A 19,107-nucleotide genomic window follows, 5' to 3' on the forward strand; every position below is an offset into this window, starting at 1 on the left:
GACTATTCATCAATCTGTCTGGTGCCCCTTGAGGAACATCGTGGTACTACACCACCCGACTCTTACTGATAGCGGCGTCCGTTTTTATTCCAAACTCCTGACTGCACTTTGGATATGTGCCCAATGGTCCAGAGGTCAACTCTGTCCTTCTGTTAGTGGTTAAACATTACACGCGTGGTGATCAACTCACTTTTGTCGCAAAGGTGATAAAGCGCCCACTCTCTGTTTTTGCCTGGCGTGCCTGCAGACCGACGCCGTCCTCGCTGCCAGCGGATTCATTTTCATCATGTCGTCACTTATTCGTTTCTGGCGGTGTGCTCGGAGTGTCGGATGCGCGCGCGGGCTTGAACGCAGCACGGGGTGGAGGTCAAGCTGGCTCCAGCGGTGTCGGTAAGTTGCACAAAGTTCGACAGACCTGCTCTCGTCATTTGCAGACTTGCGTTTTCAAGGGAATCCTAAGCGGCTTCGTCAGCTGCAGTGTAAACTCGATGTGCTGTCTATGATGCTTTTCAAAACAAAAGTTATACATTGTTGGTCTCGGGATTCAGACTTATTCGGAGCGGTTTTCATCTCCGCATCCATGCGTTGTGCATCAATCCAACCGTAGACCCAACACATCACCTTGACTAAGGCTCAATAAAAATGAAAATACAACCAACCAACCGCTCATTATCTGAGCCGCTTCTCCTCACAAGGGTCGCGGGCGTGCTGGACCCTACCCCAGCTATCATCGGGCAGGAGGCGGGGTGCGCCCAGAAGCGGCGGCCAACCAATCGCGGGGCACATACAAACAAACAACCATTCGCACTCACATTCGCACACACGGGCAATTTAGAGTCTTCAGTGAACCTACCATGGATGTTTTTGGGATGTGGGAGGAAAACCGGAGTGCCCGGAGAAAACCCCCACGCGGGCACGGGGGGAACATGCGAACTCCGCACGGGCGGGGCCGGGGATTTGAACCTCGCTCCTCAGAGCTGTGAGGCAGGCTGTCGTTCACCGTGCTGCCACATTCTAAACAAAAACTGGCAAACGACAGAAAGGCTTCAACAGGAGAATTTGACCACAGCAAAATGTACAATTTATATATATTTATTTAACTTCATTGTAACTAACAACATTTCCCAAGTCATCTTTCCAAAACTGACTTTCTATAATTGCGACTCGATAGTGGCGGTATCAAGTAGTGCGCAACCGATTCATCCGATTGTTTTTTCTGCCAAATGTCGGAATCGGCCTAAAAACAAAACTCCATATCGGTCGTGCCCTAGCGTCAAGACAAACTCTGGTTGGTAAGTCTGAATACGTTCCCCATTTGTTTGACCTGCTCAGGCGGCTGCACGTGGACCATCCTCCGTGTGGACCGTCGCTGAGCAGCAGCTACGTCCACGGCGCGTCCGCCGTCTCGCTGCTCTCGGCGACGGTGGGCCAGAGCCTGGAGGCCGCCGCCCGGCGCTGGCCCCAGCGCGAAGCCGTGGTCTTCCTGCAGGACGGCGTCAGGAAAACCTTCGAGCGCTTTCAGCGGGACGTACGTCTGCGCCCGAGCGCGAATGGCGTGTTGTGTCGCCGGTGATTTCGTTGAGCGCACTGCTTCGAAAAGTTCTCAGCAGCTGAAAAAGAATACTCAGCTCTCAAAGTACCAGCATCACGACCAACGTTAAAATACAATAGCGTAGGAGGCCGAAGTTTTCCTCAAAAACAAGGATTCATTCCAAAAACGTACAAAATGAACCTCCTCATATTTGCAATTCCGCATTCACGTATTGGCATATTTAAGGATTTCGTTTCCCCGGAAACTGTTCTAATCTCTTGTTTTTGTGCCCGAACCATCTGGTGAAATCAAATTCTTCGCCTTTTTATTTTTTTTTTGCCCATGTGTGATGTCACCACATATTAGGCTAGTATGCTAGCTAACGCTATTGATGAGCCTCATGAAGGTGGTTTGTTCGTGTTAATAATCTTCTGAATTAACTATTGAGTACCGCCATTTATGTAACATGGGTTGTGTGCGTGTTAGAAGTATGGTGTTGATGCCATGACCATCTTGTGGCATCTACACGTAATTATAAACTCCTGGCCACAGTTAACTATATTTATGCACAGCTATTGTAACATTATGCGGTTTGAGCATTAACACTGTACTTGAATACAGGACAATAAAATAAAAAGAACTTAATGATCCAATTAAAACCGAGTGCGCATTAAAGCTAAATACAACTAAACTGGACTTTCAAAAAAGTACTGTAGCCTACTGCGTTAAAAAAAATCTTTTAAACAGGCTGTGTGCATGATTCTTACGTTTGTTTGTCTTCCATATTTGAAATGTTGTGACATTTTGGAGACGCTTGCGTGTTGTCGCGCAGGTCGACCAGGCGGCCGCGGGGCTGCTGGCTCTGGGCCTGCAGCGAGGGGACCGTCTGGCCGTTTGGGGGCCCAACACGTACGAATGGATCCTTTTCCAGTTTGCCACAGCCAAGGCGGGAATCATTCAGGTCAGCCGACGCGGACGGGATCCTCGGAACGTGACCGAGTAGGACTTTGGACGCCGGTGTGCTTGTTAGCGCTGCCAAGGAACTGAAGCGTGCGCTCATGTTTGATTAACCAAAATGAAAACATCTTTCTTTTCACACGTCCTACAATGATTGTCAGTGAAACAGCCGTATGTTTATTACTGTATCTCAAGTCGGTAATGTAGGTTAAAAAATAGAAATACAATTACTTATGAATTCAATCATGATTATTATTTTTTGTATGAGTACTGAGTAGATAATGCAGATGTGCCTAAGATTGTGGCCTGTGTAACTTCATATTTTGTCCCTGGCAGGTGTCCTTAAACCCGGCCTATCAGCTCAAAGAAGTGGAGTTCACACTCAAAAAGGTTGTCGTTGTTTTTCGACAGTCTGAATAAATTCCAACTGACGTGACGCCGCGCTCGTTGTGACGGCAGGTGCAGTGCAAAGCGGTGGTTTGTCCCAGCAGCTTTAAGACGCAAAGGTTCTGCGAGATGCTCCGGCAGATTTGCCCGGAGATCAACACGTCGCCGCCGGGGGCCATCCGCAGCTCCAGGTAACACCCAGACGAGAAAAAAAATCGGAATAATCACCTTTTTGTGTATTTTTGTATTCTTTTTTTTACTTTCCTGATGCGTTGTGGGTAAAAGGTATAACCCTAACCCAGTTTTAAAAACTAAAAAAAATTGTAATGTAAAAAAGGCCCCATCTTCTTCTTTTCATAAAATTTTGCAACAAATAATAATCACTTGCAAATACCCACATATGGTATGTGAACCCTACTGTTATGTTGCATCTCACAAGAAGAACAAAAGTCCAGCAGAAGGCATTTTCAGTTTTTTTCCATTTTATAAAATATTTGTACACAAAGTATTTTTTATCGATTTGTAGACTTTATAATGGACCAATTTGACCCACCGCATTTTGTAAAATATTTGTACCTTTTTGAAAAACTTGTATATAAATTATTAGACGTTATGATCGGTCAATTTGACCCCACAACATTTTGTAAAATAATGTTTTATAGACTTAAGACTTTCAAGTGGGTCAATTTGACCCACAGCGTAAGATGGGTGACAATATGCCTGGGTGGGGATCATTTTAGTTTTAGTTTCTTTAGCTTCATGCAGTGGGTAATGTAGAAAAATCTACTGCTGCCTTCTACTTGTTTTGTTTTGTGCATTGTTTTAAAAACATATTTGTGTAATTTTATTTTCTAGCAACCAGTCTTGTGTTGAATAAACAAACAACAAAAAAAAATAAAATGAATCGGCGGGTTAATAAGCGCGCGTACCCCCAAGGTTGCCAGATCTGCGCGTGGTGATCGTGACGGACAGCCGGGAGGCGGACATGCTGCACACGGACGACGTTTTCCAAGCGGCGGAGAGTCGTCACCGGCGCCGGCTGAGCGAGCTTCACGGCAAACTGTCGTGCGACGACGCCATCAACATTCAGTTCACCTCCGTAAGCCGCCCATTCCGCTTGCGGGGTCCCGACTTCCTGTGGCGTGACCTCCACGCGTCCCCCCTTCTTCCAGGGCACCACCGGCAACCCCAAGGGAGTCACGCTCTCCCACCACAACGTGGTGAATAACGGCTACTTCCTGGGGCTCCGAGCGGGTTACGACCGGAGGGTAAGTGCCTACTCGCTCGTACGAGGCGGAGCCTCCAAATACAAGTGATCAGACTTTTGCAGGATTTGATTTGTTGTTGTCGTCGTCGTTTTGCTTTGACTTGTGAGGTATTTCGTATCCGAACACAAGCGGTGGCGCAACACATGTAGACAGATAGTGTAACAATACTCACAGCCATATATTTTTTTATCCTCTGCGAAGAACGATCAATTTTACTGCAGCTTGCTGAGGAATCGTCGACCAGCTTCCTTACGCATGTCTGGCTGCCCGTATTATACTGCCCCCAGTTGGCCGAGGTGGACACACAAGCAGCAGCGCAATGTCCATCGAACCGAAGCAAAAAGTGTTTCATTATTGGGATTCTATTTAATTGCCATTACTACATGTCTTATGAAGCATAATATTCTAGTGCTAATTTTCTTCTAAATTACATTGTTTTTTTATTGGCTGGAGTCAGGTCATCTGGTTAGCCAGTGTGTGAGCATCTGCGTGTGAGTCGTGGCCTACAGCAGCTCCTTGCGAGCGTTCTCATTTTGTTGACATAAGCTTCATTAGTCCCACAAGTGGGAAATTTGCAGTATTTATACACTATTTTATCCCCTTCAATAAACGGCCGAATGTGCCTCAGCGAACGTGGCTCTCCTTGCCCACACGCGAGGGCATGGCAGGACCTCGATCGCTCCGTTTTATTCGTTTCACTCGAGCGGCTGCGAATCTGAAGCGACGGCTAACAACAACAAAAAACCCGTAAGTTGGAGCACTCGCAAGTCAATGTGCACGAACCTGGCGTCTTACCCCCTTCAACAGCCTCGGGTGCGGGTGTGTACGCCGGTGCCCATGTACCACTGCTTCGGGTCGGTGGTGGGCGGCATGTGCATGGCCCTGCACGGCATCACGCTGGTCTTTCCGTCCACCGCCTACGACAGCCGAGCCAACCTGGAGGCCATTCACAAGGAAAAGTAACGCTCCCCATTGTTGTTATTGCACATCTAACCTGATGACGACTCTTTTTTTATTGCGCTGTCACGGCGGCATCGAACGGCACTGCACCTTCCTACCGACAGCAAGTATTTGGAAGCTGTCAATAAGTCACATCAAATAAAACTATACATTATACTACCAGTCAAAGGTTTCCAGTGCTATTAAGTGAGAAAGCGCGTTCAAACCTTTACAGTACAAAACATTTCAATCGTGTAAAACTAATCAAACCAATTATTGTGATTTTGTACAAATTTAGAAAACGTCCCCGCTAATATTAAAGAAATCAAATTCAATAAAAATATATATAAAATTAAAATAATTGTAACATTATTCCATAATGTTGTACAATAAAATTATGTATCAGAGAATATATTGAAATATTAAATGTATATATTAAAAATGAGACAGAAAATCCTAATTACATAAGTTTACATAAAATTGGAATTGAATCATATACAGTATAACAGTACAAATAAAAAAATGTTGCCTTTATCATTTACCTAAAAAGTAAATCTTTCAAAATTAACATTGTATATAAAAAATATAAATTATGTATCGAACATCTTTAAAATACCCTTCTTGTGTAAATCATTTGGATACAACTAAAATGTAGTCATTCATATCAAGTGTATTTAAAAATAAACAAAAATATAAACCTACATTAAACAATCCTATGTGAATCTATTTTTACAATATGTATAGGCAATGAATTCCTGCTATTGGTGGAGGAAAGGGAACTGCCACGAACAGCAAAAATCCAAAAACAATTGACACTCCCCACAAAAAGGGGTTTGTAGTTATGTATAAATGCCACAAGATGGCAGCAAAGTGCTGAAAACGGAGAGAATCATAAAGCACCGACGCCATGCATCGAGCCTGTACACAATCGTGAACGCATGTGACATAAACAGCTTATTCAAAGAAAAATAATTGTTCTTACTTTTGTTGAAGGTGCACGTTCATCTACGGCACTCCCACCATGTTCACAGACATGCTGAGCCAGAAAGATCTGGAAAAGTACGATTTGTCCTCAATGGAAGGCGGTGAGACAACGGCGACGCGCTTGCTGCGCTTTCAATCTTCGGACGGAAGTTCCTGTTAATATGCGCTGACGCTTTAGGTATCATGGCGGCGTCCCCGTGCGCCCCCGAGCTGGTGGCCAACGTGCGGGCCAAGATGAACGTGAAAGAGATCATGGTGAGCCACGTCATCAGGTACACCCGCGTGACCTCACCGTTATGAGGTCACGTCCGTTTTTCAGATCGGCTACGGCACCACGGAGAACAGCCCCGTCACCTTCTTGGGCTTCCCGCTCGACAACGACGACCTCAAGCTCAACACGGTCGGCTGCGTCATGCACCACGTCGAGGTACGCGCGCTTACGTCCGCCGGGTGTCCCCAAAATATTGGACATTTCTCGGGGACGCGCTGTACGTTTCTTTGTGGGCAGGCCAAGGTGGCGGACGTGGACACGGGCGAGACGGTCCCGCTGGGCGCCGCCGGGGAGCTGCTGATCCGGGGCAGCTGCGTGATGCTCGGCTACTGGGACGACCCCGACAAGACCCGAGAGGTGGTCGGCCCCGACCGCTGGTACAGGACCGGGTGAGACTGTCCGCAAAAACACGGGCGGGGGCTCGCTAACTTTTGAAAGAACCACCGCAGAAAAAAATTCATCAATACTTGGCCCGTCATGACCGACATTCAAATACAGTACATTAGCGTAGTAGGCCCGAGTGTGCATCAATAATGAGACAGATATTTTAGTCCTAAAAGTGTATTTCATATTATAAGCCACCGTAACATTATGCCGTTTGAATATTAACACTGCACATAAATAAAGGGGGAAAAAAAGACTTGCCATGCCACTATGAAAGCAATAGCAGATGTTGCACTCACCCTCGTAGTCTGAGCAGCTTGCAGTCTTGCGATCGATGCGCTTCTTCCACGCCAAACTCCGCCAAGCCCGTCTTTGCGAACGCGTGACTTGTGCGCGCAGGGACGTGGCCCGCCTCAACGCGCTGGGCTACGGCTCCATCGAAGGTCGCATCAAGGACATGATCATCCGCGGGGGCGAGAACATCTACCCCGCCGAGGTCGAGAGCTTTCTCTACACCAACGGCAAAGTGCAGGAGGTGCAGGTACGAACGCTGAGCGCAAACAGCTCACTGTGACATTCTGCGGGGCTGCTGGGCAACATTTTGGATTTTTTAATGTTTATTATTATTATTATTATTTGTTAAACAGACTATTGAAATTATAACAAATTAGAATTTAATAAAATGAACATACAAATGTTAATTTATTTTTCAATTTTACCAAAAAAGGAAACCAATTATTTAATAAACTCAAAACATTTTATATGTAGTTTATTTTACAATGAATCAATAACTGATTACTTAATAAAATACATTTGAAATGTAAATTTTTATTTTACTTTACAAAAAACTAATTCAATATTTAAACAAATGTCAAATATACAGTATACATACAATTTATTTTTAAAATATTTTATTATTCAATATATGAATGAAAAATTTAAATGTGAAATTGCACTGTTTATTTTACAAACATCTTATTTTCCAATTTAGAATATATCAACCAATAATAAATCAGTTAACCAATTATTAAAAATAAATCCACATATGTTAAATGTCAATGTACATTTCAAATTTTACCAATGATTTTCCTAAATCAATTAACCAAGTATTAACATTATATATTATATGAACATATGTAAATCTTTTGTCTTCCAGGTGGTCGGAGTGAAAGACGAGCGTCTCGGGGAGCAAGTGTGCGCTTGCATCAGGCTCAAGGAAGGACAAACGAGCACGGCGGACGAGATCAGAACGTTCTGCAAAGGCCAGGTGACGGCGCGGACGCGCGACAACGGCGACATTTTCGACTCGACGCACGCTGATGGCGCTTCCCTTTTAGATTTCGCACTTCAAAATCCCGCACTACGTGGTGTTCGTGGACAGCTACCCACTGACTGCCAGCAGAAAGGTAAGACGAGGAGCTTCGGAATCGGGCTGGGCAAACCTCTGTGCTCAAGGACCAAATTTGAGTTTTAAAAAACGATCATCGGACTGCAACGACATCTCCCAAACGGCGCAAACGCAACTCTGCTCCTCAGCAAAAGAACACCACGCCGACAGTTTTTCTTCAGCTGTAATCGGGTGGAAGGAATGATGAACACTTCAAAATAGCAGTTGCTGTAAAACCTTTGGCTTCTGCTGGAAAGCAAAAATCAGGAATAGTCTACTAGAACAGCTGAACTTTATTTGGGGTTAAGGTGTGTGCAGACTCTCATTTAATAAGCTTGAATGTGATTGGTTCATTCTGAACACAGCCACACCCCCAGTTTGTAGCCAAATAACTTTGACTGGAATGAAGTAACTTTAACTAAGTAATTGTAACTGTGCAATTGTAGCTAAGTAACAGTAACTACGTGACTATAAACAAAGAAACTAACCAAGTAACTGAACACCCAAAAAAAAAAAACAGTAATGGCTGCTCTCTCCTTGTAGATCAAGAAGAACGTATTGAAGGTGGACATGGAGAAGCATCTGGGCCTGTAGAAAACTCCGGAAGAAAGCCGGAACACGCGCCGAAGAAGCCGCCGCGTGAAAAAAAAAAAAAGGACACACGACGCCGTGGCTCATGTCAATCTTTATTTATTCAAACGAAGTTAAGATCAAGCCCGCAGAGGATGGAACCGCCACGCACCGTTGAAACACGCCGTACAAACTGGGCAACAATAATAAATAAAAAGGACCTTCAGGTGGATCTCATGTATAAAGGTGGCCAAACGGCCATCTTGGCGAGCTACGTACGCACGCTTGGCGGAGCGCGCGTCGGTAACAGGCGGACATTTTGTGGCTTGAAATAATAACGACTAATCGCCAAGCCAGGACTAGTTTTGCAGAGTCGAACCTGCTTAACATTTGTTTCACACATCCGCAACCATTTTCTGTAGTGCTTGTACCCCCAAAAAATAAAAAAAAACACATAAATTAAAAAAAAAAAAAAAAAAAACTACATTCACACTTAAGGGCAATTTGCAAAGTAAATTCATACATTACTTCTTTCTCGTCTTTCTTTTTCATTCACACACAAAAACAACATTTATAAAAAGACGCACTCCACACACGTGCACTTTGGCTACGAAGTTTGGAACGATCAACATTCACTTCAGTCATAACTGTGGACGTGGGGAGGACGGGGACAACCCCCCCCCCCCCCAAAAAAAATAACAACAACAAAAAAACACCTCCACATGTGAGAGAATACTGCATTGCTGTAACGCTTACGGTGACATAAGTTAATAAGAACACGTCCCTTTTCATGAAATAGAATACATTCTGAACTGGGGAGGAAGTCGTCCAAATGTGCAAATCACAGGAGAAGTAGCGAGGTCCCACGGGACCTTTTGTCGTTAGGGGAGACGGTGCGCCGCCGCAAAAACAAAAAAACGGGTCCACACATTGGCATTCAGATAAAGCGCAATGTTACGCGCACGTGATGGAATCCCCCCCCCCCCCCCAAAAATAAACACAAAAAATTGAGACAGGTCCTGTAGTCAGCAAGTCTCTAGTGCAAACGCACACTCACGCGTAACCGTCTCGTGCCCTCCGATTGTCCTCGTCGTCACACGCTGAGCGGCAGCAGGCCCGGCGGGGACACGGTCCTGGAGGTCAGCGTGCCAGGATCCAGTCCGTTTACGGCGCTGCTGTCAGGGAAGACGGCTTAATAATCCGCGACCGGAGCCTCGGCTCGCTTTTTAAGAAAGCGGGCTCTCACCTTTTGTCGAAGTAGGTGGTGTGCAGGGTGTGAGAGAACTTGGTGGCGTTGCCGTTGACGAGGGCGCCGTTGTCCGCGGGGAGGCTTTTTCTCACCGCCGGGTCTTTGGCAAAGCTCCTGCAGGCGGCCAGTTTGGACTCCAAAGCCTGGCGGACCAATATTTGTATTTATTGCCATCGTCGAAGAGCGACGTGTCTGTTAGCCTCGCGCTTTTGACGAAACGGGAAGAGGACCCACCCCGACTTTCCTGAGCAGATCGCCGACGATGTTGAGAGCCGACATTCTGGCCGAAGGCGTGAGGGACGAGCCGCCGCAGCCGTTGGTCGACGCTGACGACAAACGGCGGCACACGTTTACGACACACAGCGTGCGTTGCCGCAGTACTAGCGCCGCACTAATCGCACACGAGATTCAAGACGTAATACGATTATTCTTGTAAGATTGCGACTTTATTTTAAAAAACATACACATTTTTCTCCCAAGGATGACTTTTTTTTCTTGTAATATTACAACGCGAAAATATAACTATTCTTGTAATATTATGACTTTTATCCCCCCCAAAAATATCTAAATATCAACACTATGCAATTGTGCTGAACGTCTCGTCTGATCTGACTAAACTTAATTTGATTGGCCGAATAACAAATCTCAGAAAAACTGCGAAAGCAGCATGGCTGAAAGGAGGTACTTTGAACAAAATGTATATTAAATTATAATAAGGATCCATGAAACGGTCTGGGTTCCCATTGGCTCACGAAACGGCACCGACCTTTCGGGCCGACAAAGAGATGTTCTGTCGCGCTCTGTCCCACCGGCGTCGCAGGCAGCGACGCAGACGCCGGCACGGCCGAGTCGGCGTTGTCCGCGTCAGACGTCGGGGAGCCGGGCGCCGACATCCTGTCCGTCGTCCTCTCCCGCACCGCCAGTTCCTGTCGGAGGTCTGCGGGGGAGAGCGGCGCAAAGTCAAAGGGCCGCCTACGCTCCAGTTTGGGTTTGCGTCCCTACCTCGTGCCTCGTCTTTGAGACGCTGCACGGACACCAGCAGCGACTCCTTCTCGTCCAGCTCGCTCTCCAGGAAGGCGTTTCTCTCGATGGCCTGGTTTAAGCGGCCCTCGAAGTCCTCCAGGGACACGATGGTCGCCCTGCACGGCAAAAATGTTCACTGTATGGGGCAGTTATGACTGAGCCGCATGAATTATGCCTAGCAACTAGTGGCAAGGCAAACGTGTGGGAGAGAAAGAAAGGGGGCGGGGGGGAAATCTGAACATCTGTATGTTATCTGGCAATCAATCTAAGTGAAGACATTTTTAGACATTATGTAGCATAAACATAGTATAAGTAGCATGACTTAGGTGGAAAGTTACTTGCCAGACTGTAATCGACTCGTTTTTTTTAGTCATTTTTTAAAATCTAATTTCTTAGCCTCATAGAAAAATCGTCCAGGTCACAATGTCAATAGAACATACCAAAGTGCTTTTAGGGTTTCTTTTATGTCTGTGTAGATTCTTATTCATCCAGGTTGTAGTAATCAGCAAAGTTTGAATCGAGGCACACAAACTCTTATTTGTTGCGTATTTTCTTGTTTTTGCCAAACAAGAAAATACGCAACAAATAAGAATGTTCAATAAGGACTTGGGCAATGATGCTATTAGACTAGCAAATTGTAATTGAAGACTAGACTCCGGGTCCCCCCGCGACACGAGTAAAGACAAGCTCTATAGAAAATGGATATATGTGCCATACTAGTTTAATATGTCAATAATCGGGGTGACTATATCTCCAAAAGAGCTGAGAGCAAAGCGAAAGGGTCAGTCGCACCTCTTGGCTCTCTCCAGGTCGTCGTTGGCCTGCTCGAGCTTGCGCACGGATTTGTGGAGCTGCTCCTTGATGCTCCGCGTCCGGCCCAGGTCGTCCTCCAGCACGCAGATCTGCTCGTAGCTCTGAGCGTACTGCTTCTCCAGCTTTTCCTGGAGAGACAGCGGCACGGGAAGGACTTCATGTAAAGCGCCACACGCGTCGAGAGAAAGAAGCAGGGTTTGCACACGTCGGGAGGTGGAAGATTACATGTGGAAGACTTTGGAAGAATATATAGCAGAACCCACAATTTAAAACATTTAAATCCCCCCTTTGTTAATACAAAAGTCACAGATTTTGCAGTCCGGATGCACTTTCAATTATGGTAGCCACCTAAAAATCTACTTTTCAAAGACAAAACTCACCCCGACTAATAAACTCAAAAAGCAGTACAGAATGTGGATGGAGGGAAAATGGATCAAATCAATTACTGTAATTTCCTGTGTATAATATGCTCTCGAGAATAATGCGGACCCCAAAAAATGAGGAAAACCCTTCTACTTATGTATAATGCACACCATCAATTTGCTGCTACTCATGTTCAACGCATGGCTCGGACAAAACTTATCGGTATTTTGTTTTTCTCAAAGAAATATTCTGCTCTGTGTGCATCCACTGATGTAATTGGGATGTTCTTAAATACAGTAGTACTTTTCACAACCCCTTTGTACTGGTTTATATGCCGCAAAGTAAAATATTTTTGTCATTTTCCTGATACCCGTGTATAAAGCGCTCTCTCAACTTTTGATGAACTTTTGGGGGGAAACAAATGCGCATTATACACGAGAAATTACAGTAAGAGCGCGGCCGTGTCTCAATTTGTAAGCAACAACAGTCGTACGCCAGAGCCATTGGACTAATTGAAGATGAGCTGTTACGTAACCACAGGTGGCTTTGTCGGTGCCGTAATCCCGGAGCCGAGCTGTCCAAATCCCCAAGTAAACCGGGAGGCGAGTCGGCGGTTACCTTGAGGTTGTCCACCTCGTTCTTCAGCCGCTCATTCTCGCTCTGCAGGTCGCGCAGGCGCTGTTCGGCCTGGCCGAGCTGCGCCTCCAGCTCTGCCTCCAGCTCTTGGCTGCCCTCCTGAAACTCCTGCAGCTCCTCCCGGGCATCGTGGCAGCTGGACGGCACAAAAGAAGCGCGCACCCACAGGGGTTACACTAACGCTCATTGTCAGTTCTCAGCGGCGCTCTGGAAAAGGTGTCTTTTGTCTAAATGAGGTGCCAGGCGCAGCGTGTTCTAGTTTCTTCTCCACTGACCACCAATAAAACCCACAGCAGCAGCAAGGGTCTGATATTCGTGGATTTGTTCACGCTAAACAATTACAAGCGAGGCTCTCAGAATTGCTAATCGTTCTAAAAATATCGTCGCAGAGAGACAGCTGACCTGCGGCCGCTGCTGGTTCAAAGGTCGCTGAGACAAACGGGCTGGCTGCCATATGCTGTCGGCAGTGTGTGTGTGTGTGTGTGTGTGTGTGTGTGTGTGTGTGTGTGCATGTGTGGTGAGTTCAGTGGTCAGAGACTTGTGGAAATGTGAAACAGGATGAGTATATGACAAAGAGACAGGATACTTGTTCAGAGCAAGGCTGGCCAAGTTCCCCCCTCCGTCACAAAATTCAAATTTTCCATTTTGATTTTTCTGTATTCTTTGCTTATAGAAAAATGACAACGACAAATGACAATGTCCTATCAACACAATTTTAGTTTTTTTTTTTTTTTTTAAACATCTGGGATTGTTTTCTTTACAAATGTCAATTTAAGTGCTCCCTAGGGGGGAAAACACTTGCAATTACAGGATCCTTCATAAATTACTATTATAAATATAAATATATTGGCAGTTTGGAAAGATTTATAGCGGGTCAAAGTTTTCCAACAAACTGATCGAATCGCTGCTTTTGCACCGTATAACTTGGCACCAGGTCATTGGCAATCTTCAGCGCAACTGAACTCCTCTCTTGTCCAACAGAATAATAATGTGAAAATGTTTCCGCTCATCTTTTCTGTTTCCTAGCAGGAATCAAAGTTGCTAGTTGCTTTTTGGAATAATTGTCGCTGGACAACGCTGACTGTGCTTTTTGTAAACAAGCTCCTCTTTTTTTGCAGCCATGTTGTTCACCACGCTGAACTGTGGAAGCTGCTTTAAAAAAAATGTCCTGACAAATCTCAAAATGAATCAATAAAATCGATTTTAGTCAGAGTGTGGCGTGATGATACACATGCAAACACACACACACACAGACTCACGTTGTTGTGCCGTCAGCTGATCGGTCGCGGTGGCGAGCGGTGTCACGCACGCATACCAGCGTCGCCAAGGCTGCGCGGTCAGCGCGCCTCTGGGCCCTTTAACGCCAATGTTTAACATCCCCGCTTTCAAAAGCAAACAGCGTCCTGCCCACGTGAAACGATAACCGTACGGGCGAGAGCCTTTTGAAAGAGAAAGTCAATAATACAGCAACTTGAGAGTTTAAAATACTCCTCCAGATGTAAAAGAAATGCACATTTGCATTTTTGAGCGCCTGCTTAAGTTACAACAGTCTGGCCGCTCAGTAGAATGAATTAAATATCAACTGCATATACAAAGTTAGTCAAATTCCAGTACTTTTTTTACTGAGCAGATGCTAACATAAATAGCATGTAGCTGAATAGGCTACATTAGGTCTAATCTAATGACAAGCATCAAAATGACTTTTTTCCTGTTCCCATGGCAAAGGGTGAATGAATAGTTTTATTTTATTCACGCTTGAGCACTAGGCACTGTGAAGCTTCTCTCGGAAGCGTTGTTTATGATTATTCTGTCAATGAATTAATAAATTTTAGTGGCCTTAACATGAGTGAAAATTGCATTTTTTTGCCGGTGTGTGTGGTTGAACCAATAAGTCGACTGTACTACTCCACTTCGACGTTTAACGCGTTGAGTGGACTAACGTGTTTTTGTAGTTTCAATTTACAGAGAAATTTTGATTCGCACGTCACCCAACTGTAACGCTCTGTGGAGCAGCAAAATGTCCGTCCGACAAAGGGAGAATCTTCATCTTCATACGTCTGCCCGTGTCCGAAAACAAATAAATAGCTGGTTGTGAAAGAGTGTAGCATTTAGCTAGCTTGGATATCAAGGCTGGTCTCGATTAATAGACTTTAATCACATTATAGTGAAGGACAAAAAAGTCATTCAACTCTTCGCGTGTGGACATGAACATGGCTGATTTTTAGTGGTCCTGAACATGCGTCTCCAAACTCACTTTGTCACGCCCCCGAGTTAAAAAATAAAATAAAATTAGCACCTGACACCAGTTTCACCGATTGACACAAAAATTAGTGGCTATGTCTACCATGAAAGGACGCACGGAAATTTAAAGCAAGCGTGCCCAAAACTTTAGGGAAATTCACGGGCTCATGATGAACTCCAACTTGGGAATTTGCCCAAATGAAACCCAACCGTAAACCGGTATCCTAAACGGGCAACGCAAAATTAAGCCATTTTTCTTGTCCATGCCGTCGAAAGTGGGCGGCTGGTTTTAACAATTGGCCATGAAAAAAAAAAAAAATGCGAGGGCCCATTCAACACTGCTTGTGGCATTAATTTTAGTTGCGCTTGTCTTTGAACAGGCCTTTGTACTTGTACGACAGTGAAGCATGTTAAAAATGCCTTTCGGGTTAATAAAGCCTTGAAAATGACGTCTGAAGTGTACAGTCATTTCCTCATGACCGGACCAACACACGACACAGCGATTTCACAACGCTTACCTAGTCATTCGTCTTAAAAGGGAGAAAATTTAAAGCCCACACACAGCTGTAGACTATATATATATATATATATATATATATATATATATATATATAAATAAAAACATTTGCTGGAAAACCACATCATCAGTAACTTCGCACCGGGCTTATTTGGAACATTTTCCATCCAAAACAAACTCAGTCGTCAAGGGATTAAATGTGTTTTCCTCACTGTGGGATCATTTCAAACTGTACTGTACATACTGTAAATCCTACCTTTTCTTATACTTCAGGGCTTGGGACTTCCAGTAGTCTACTTCTTCATCCTTTGTGGAAAACTTGGGAATCATCTCTGTGTCCATGTCAGGACTTCCTGAGGGTGCGGGAGAGACAAACGGAGACGTTAGCGACAATGTTAAGTTACACGTTGTTGCGAGTTGTCAGTGAAGGCATCCGCAGCCTCGGACTGCAAAGCGCTCAGCGCACTGTGAAAGTGGGCCGCCTTCTCCACAACTATTTCTTTCACTTCACGCACACAAAGATGGACTTAACCCAAATTCCATAAAACCGCTAACCTGATTCTTCAGTTTTGAATTTTTGGGGAGCAGCCTAGAGGTTGCCCCATTTATTTAACTGGTGGAAAGTTATTTACTCAATTAAGAGATTTTCAGTTGTTTGCTATAAGGAGTTTCCATTTGTGTTCAAATAGTTTTCACACAAATCCATATGCATTCACTAAAGTATGCAAGTCAGAATGTGCCCCAAACTATCACAAACCTACGCTAAATCAGGAGTAATGTCGTAACTGCTGTAAATATTTGTATGAAAAATACTTCACGGCAATAAATATAAACCAATCAAATCATTAGCCTAATAGCATAATTGCCCTAGTCATTTTTAACGAACCAGTACCACCTCACTAAAAAAGTGGGGATGGGTGAGTACCGATACCAGATATCGGGCCGATACCGGCCTTATTTCAAGGTATCAGGTACTCGTGAAGGCTGCCGATACCAGCCACCGATACTTAAGGCCAAAAAAACCAAAACAAAAAACGGACATTGAGCAAGTCCTCCTCGCCTGTAGTTGGCGCTACACTGCGACAGTATGACACATTGGTGAATTATCATGTGCATCACAGAGCCAGGTCTTTGTTCACAATTATCTGTCATGGTGTCAATTGAAATTTCATGCATCAAAAGTACTACTGGAATCTGTACGCTATATCAATGCGTACTCAAGAGTGAAAACCGGTACTCGTATTGATAACGGGCTGAAAAAAAATGCTACCAAACATCCCTACAATAAATACAAGTGTGCTTGCTACAAAAAAAAAAAAAAAAAAACATTTTTGTTTTGTTTTTCAAACACCTTCAAATATGACTTGGGCAACTATGCTGTTAAGCTAACAAAATAATGAAACAGTTAGCAGTTAGCGTGTGTTCTTGTGCCATGTGATAATGTGTTCTTACGCTGCTGCGCAAACTAGTTCAGTGTGTGTTCTTGTGTCAGGACTGTGTAAATGACGGAACCTTGTATAGTAAATTGTCTTTTATTATTTATTATTATGTGCCGCTGCCACATAAACATCAGCTTTACAGATGCCTCGTCTGATCTGAAAATTCCGTGTGGCGTGGTAAAGACATCTGCGACGACACATCATAGTTAAAGCGGACATATTATATATATATAAAAATGCACTTTGACTGGCGAGTATACAAACAGTTGTGCCTCTGGAGTGTCTGGCGGTTAAATTCGCCAGTGGTGGTTTTGCGCAAGTGCCATTCATTTGCAGTCTGGCCGCTAAGAGTTGAACATCTCCTAGTCTGGATGGAATCTTACAGACTCCACAGTCTCCAATAACATCACAAAAAGTCGCTAGATCTATGGCTCATCATGTTTGGGGGAAAACCCACACCCCCACATATGCTTATAGTAAACATGTTCAACTGCATTTTACGTTGTCATACATTTATAAGGCCCTCGAAGGGCTTTTACGTCAAAGAAAACCCTCCCCCCCGCACACCCCCAGGTCTACGCTCAAGCCTTCTCTCGTTCAAACATTCCTCAGAAATGTCATCATCACTGTTGACTCACATCAGCGTCATACTGCTCGTTGCCGGAAACCACAAAACACCCACCATGACACGAGTTAAATACATTTAAAAAAGTGATCCATTGATCCCTGCTTGTTTGCTTTATGTGTTAGCGTCGTGGGGCAAACAAATAAAAACATGGCTGCTGTTTCCATGGCAATGGAGACGAAAGATGTCAAGAAAGGCACCACACGTCTACGAGCCAGTGGACTGAAATTATTCTTAGTAAATATTATTCAGGGTTGCAGCTTTAGAAACAGTGTCCTTTAATACAAATTCACCTTTAGCACTATAACCGGTCATGAGATTTATACAGGGAGTGGTGTTAAAAAATAAATAAATAAATACAAATCCTGACCCACATGAGTGTTTTGTAGCATGTTTCTGCACTTTAAACACTTGACAAGATTTGTTTAAACAGATGCTTAATAAAATCCTACAAACTCATCTTTAACATGATATATGTATATATATCCAGACGTTGACATATAAAGGGGATGGCGTTGAAAAAGTTCCCGTCTCGTTTTGCCGCACATTTCTGATGTTGAAATCCCTGACACATTTTAACATTTTTTTCTGCAAATCCACTTTTAAGCACAATTTCAGACGGCGATTTATAGAGGGAGTGGCGTTTTCCTCCCGACCCACACAGATGTTTGTTTTGTGGCATTTTCCTGATGTTTAAACACCTGCAATTTTAACACAGGCGCTCAGATGATAGATGGAACTGTGCGGACTCAGCACGACACCTGGTTGTCCGAGAGAAGCCATTTCACATTTAAAGTCCAATCGCAACATTCGAGGCACCCGTCAAACGACAACTCAATTCAAGCCCGGTACGCTTCGCTCGGGGTCCTTCTTGTGGCTTCACATTTAAAACCTTCTTGTCAGCGTTTCCAAAGAAAACAGACACGGACGTGGAAAAGAGTGTTTCAACGACAAGTTAAAGACAAAATAACAAAACAAAACAAAAACGGGACATTTTTTTTTTTTTTTTTTAAACAAGCTCGCAAAACAGCGGCTCGACGTCGAGCTGCCACAACGGACGAAACGCTCAAAACGCTGAAAAAAAGGAGTGCCAATGTGGTACCTGCGCATGTCAACCGGCTGGCAAGCTGCTGGCCTGTAACATCCAAACGCCGCTCGCGTACACACGCCGCGGTTCCTCCGGCCTGGCGAGCTGGCGAGCTGCCTCCTGTTGCCGCTTGCTTGGCTTTTGCTTCTTCTTCTTCCTCTTCCTCTTCTTCTTCTTCTTCTTCTTCTTCGGGTGTTTAGGAAATTGCCAACGCGTCTCCCGGAAGTCTCGTCAGTTCCGACGAGGGCGTGCGCGCTAACGTCACCCCTTTACGTCATCTAACCGGCCAGTGTCACGAGAAATAAAGACCGCACCCTACTGACTGGACACTACCACACAACGCCGCCAGGTGGCGCTTGACTCCGACAAAACAGCAGATGGTTACAATACAATCAATTTCTACATATATATATATATATATATATATATATATATA

General features: G+C 44.6%; 2 protein-coding genes across 3 annotated transcripts; one reads left to right on the top strand and one right to left on the bottom strand.

Annotated features, from left to right (window-relative positions):
- The first annotated feature begins 123 nt into the window (after nt 1-123).
- LOC133415142 (medium-chain acyl-CoA ligase ACSF2, mitochondrial-like) lies at nt 124-8,719 on the top strand. Its single transcript, XM_061700972.1, has 17 exons — nt 124-151; nt 204-312; nt 1,333-1,528; nt 2,364-2,492; nt 2,825-2,878; nt 2,948-3,066; nt 3,812-3,974; nt 4,048-4,143; nt 4,951-5,102; nt 6,076-6,167; nt 6,245-6,321; nt 6,386-6,493; nt 6,575-6,726; nt 7,121-7,262; nt 7,878-7,988; nt 8,059-8,127; nt 8,652-8,719. Exons 1-17 carry the CDS (start codon nt 124-126, stop codon nt 8,700-8,702), a joined length of 1,848 nt encoding a protein of 615 aa, XP_061556956.1. The 3' UTR covers nt 8,703-8,719.
- A 56-nt stretch (nt 8,720-8,775) lies between these two features.
- Nucleotides 8,776-18,856, bottom strand: ndel1b (nudE neurodevelopment protein 1-like 1b). Of its 2 annotated transcripts, none has more exons than XM_061701291.1 (9): nt 18,687-18,856; nt 15,777-15,873; nt 12,745-12,898; nt 11,743-11,891; nt 10,930-11,066; nt 10,694-10,864; nt 10,162-10,253; nt 9,925-10,070; nt 8,776-9,850 (listed from the first exon to the last, which is right to left on the bottom strand). In XM_061701291.1, the coding sequence occupies exons 2-9, from the start codon at nt 15,860-15,862 to the stop codon at nt 9,772-9,774; spliced, it is 1,014 nt and encodes a 337-aa protein (XP_061557275.1). In that variant the 5' UTR covers nt 15,863-15,873; nt 18,687-18,856; the 3' UTR covers nt 8,776-9,771. The 2 variants fall into 2 exon arrangements, with proteins under 2 accessions (XP_061557275.1, XP_061557274.1); XM_061701290.1 differs by having other exon boundaries at nt 8,776-9,853.
- Between the last annotated feature and the right edge of the window lie 251 nt (nt 18,857-19,107).

The sequence above is a fragment of the Phycodurus eques genome, chromosome 16, assembly GCF_024500275.1.
Source record: "Phycodurus eques isolate BA_2022a chromosome 16, UOR_Pequ_1.1, whole genome shotgun sequence".
Lineage (NCBI taxonomy): Eukaryota > Metazoa > Chordata > Actinopteri > Syngnathiformes > Syngnathidae > Phycodurus > Phycodurus eques.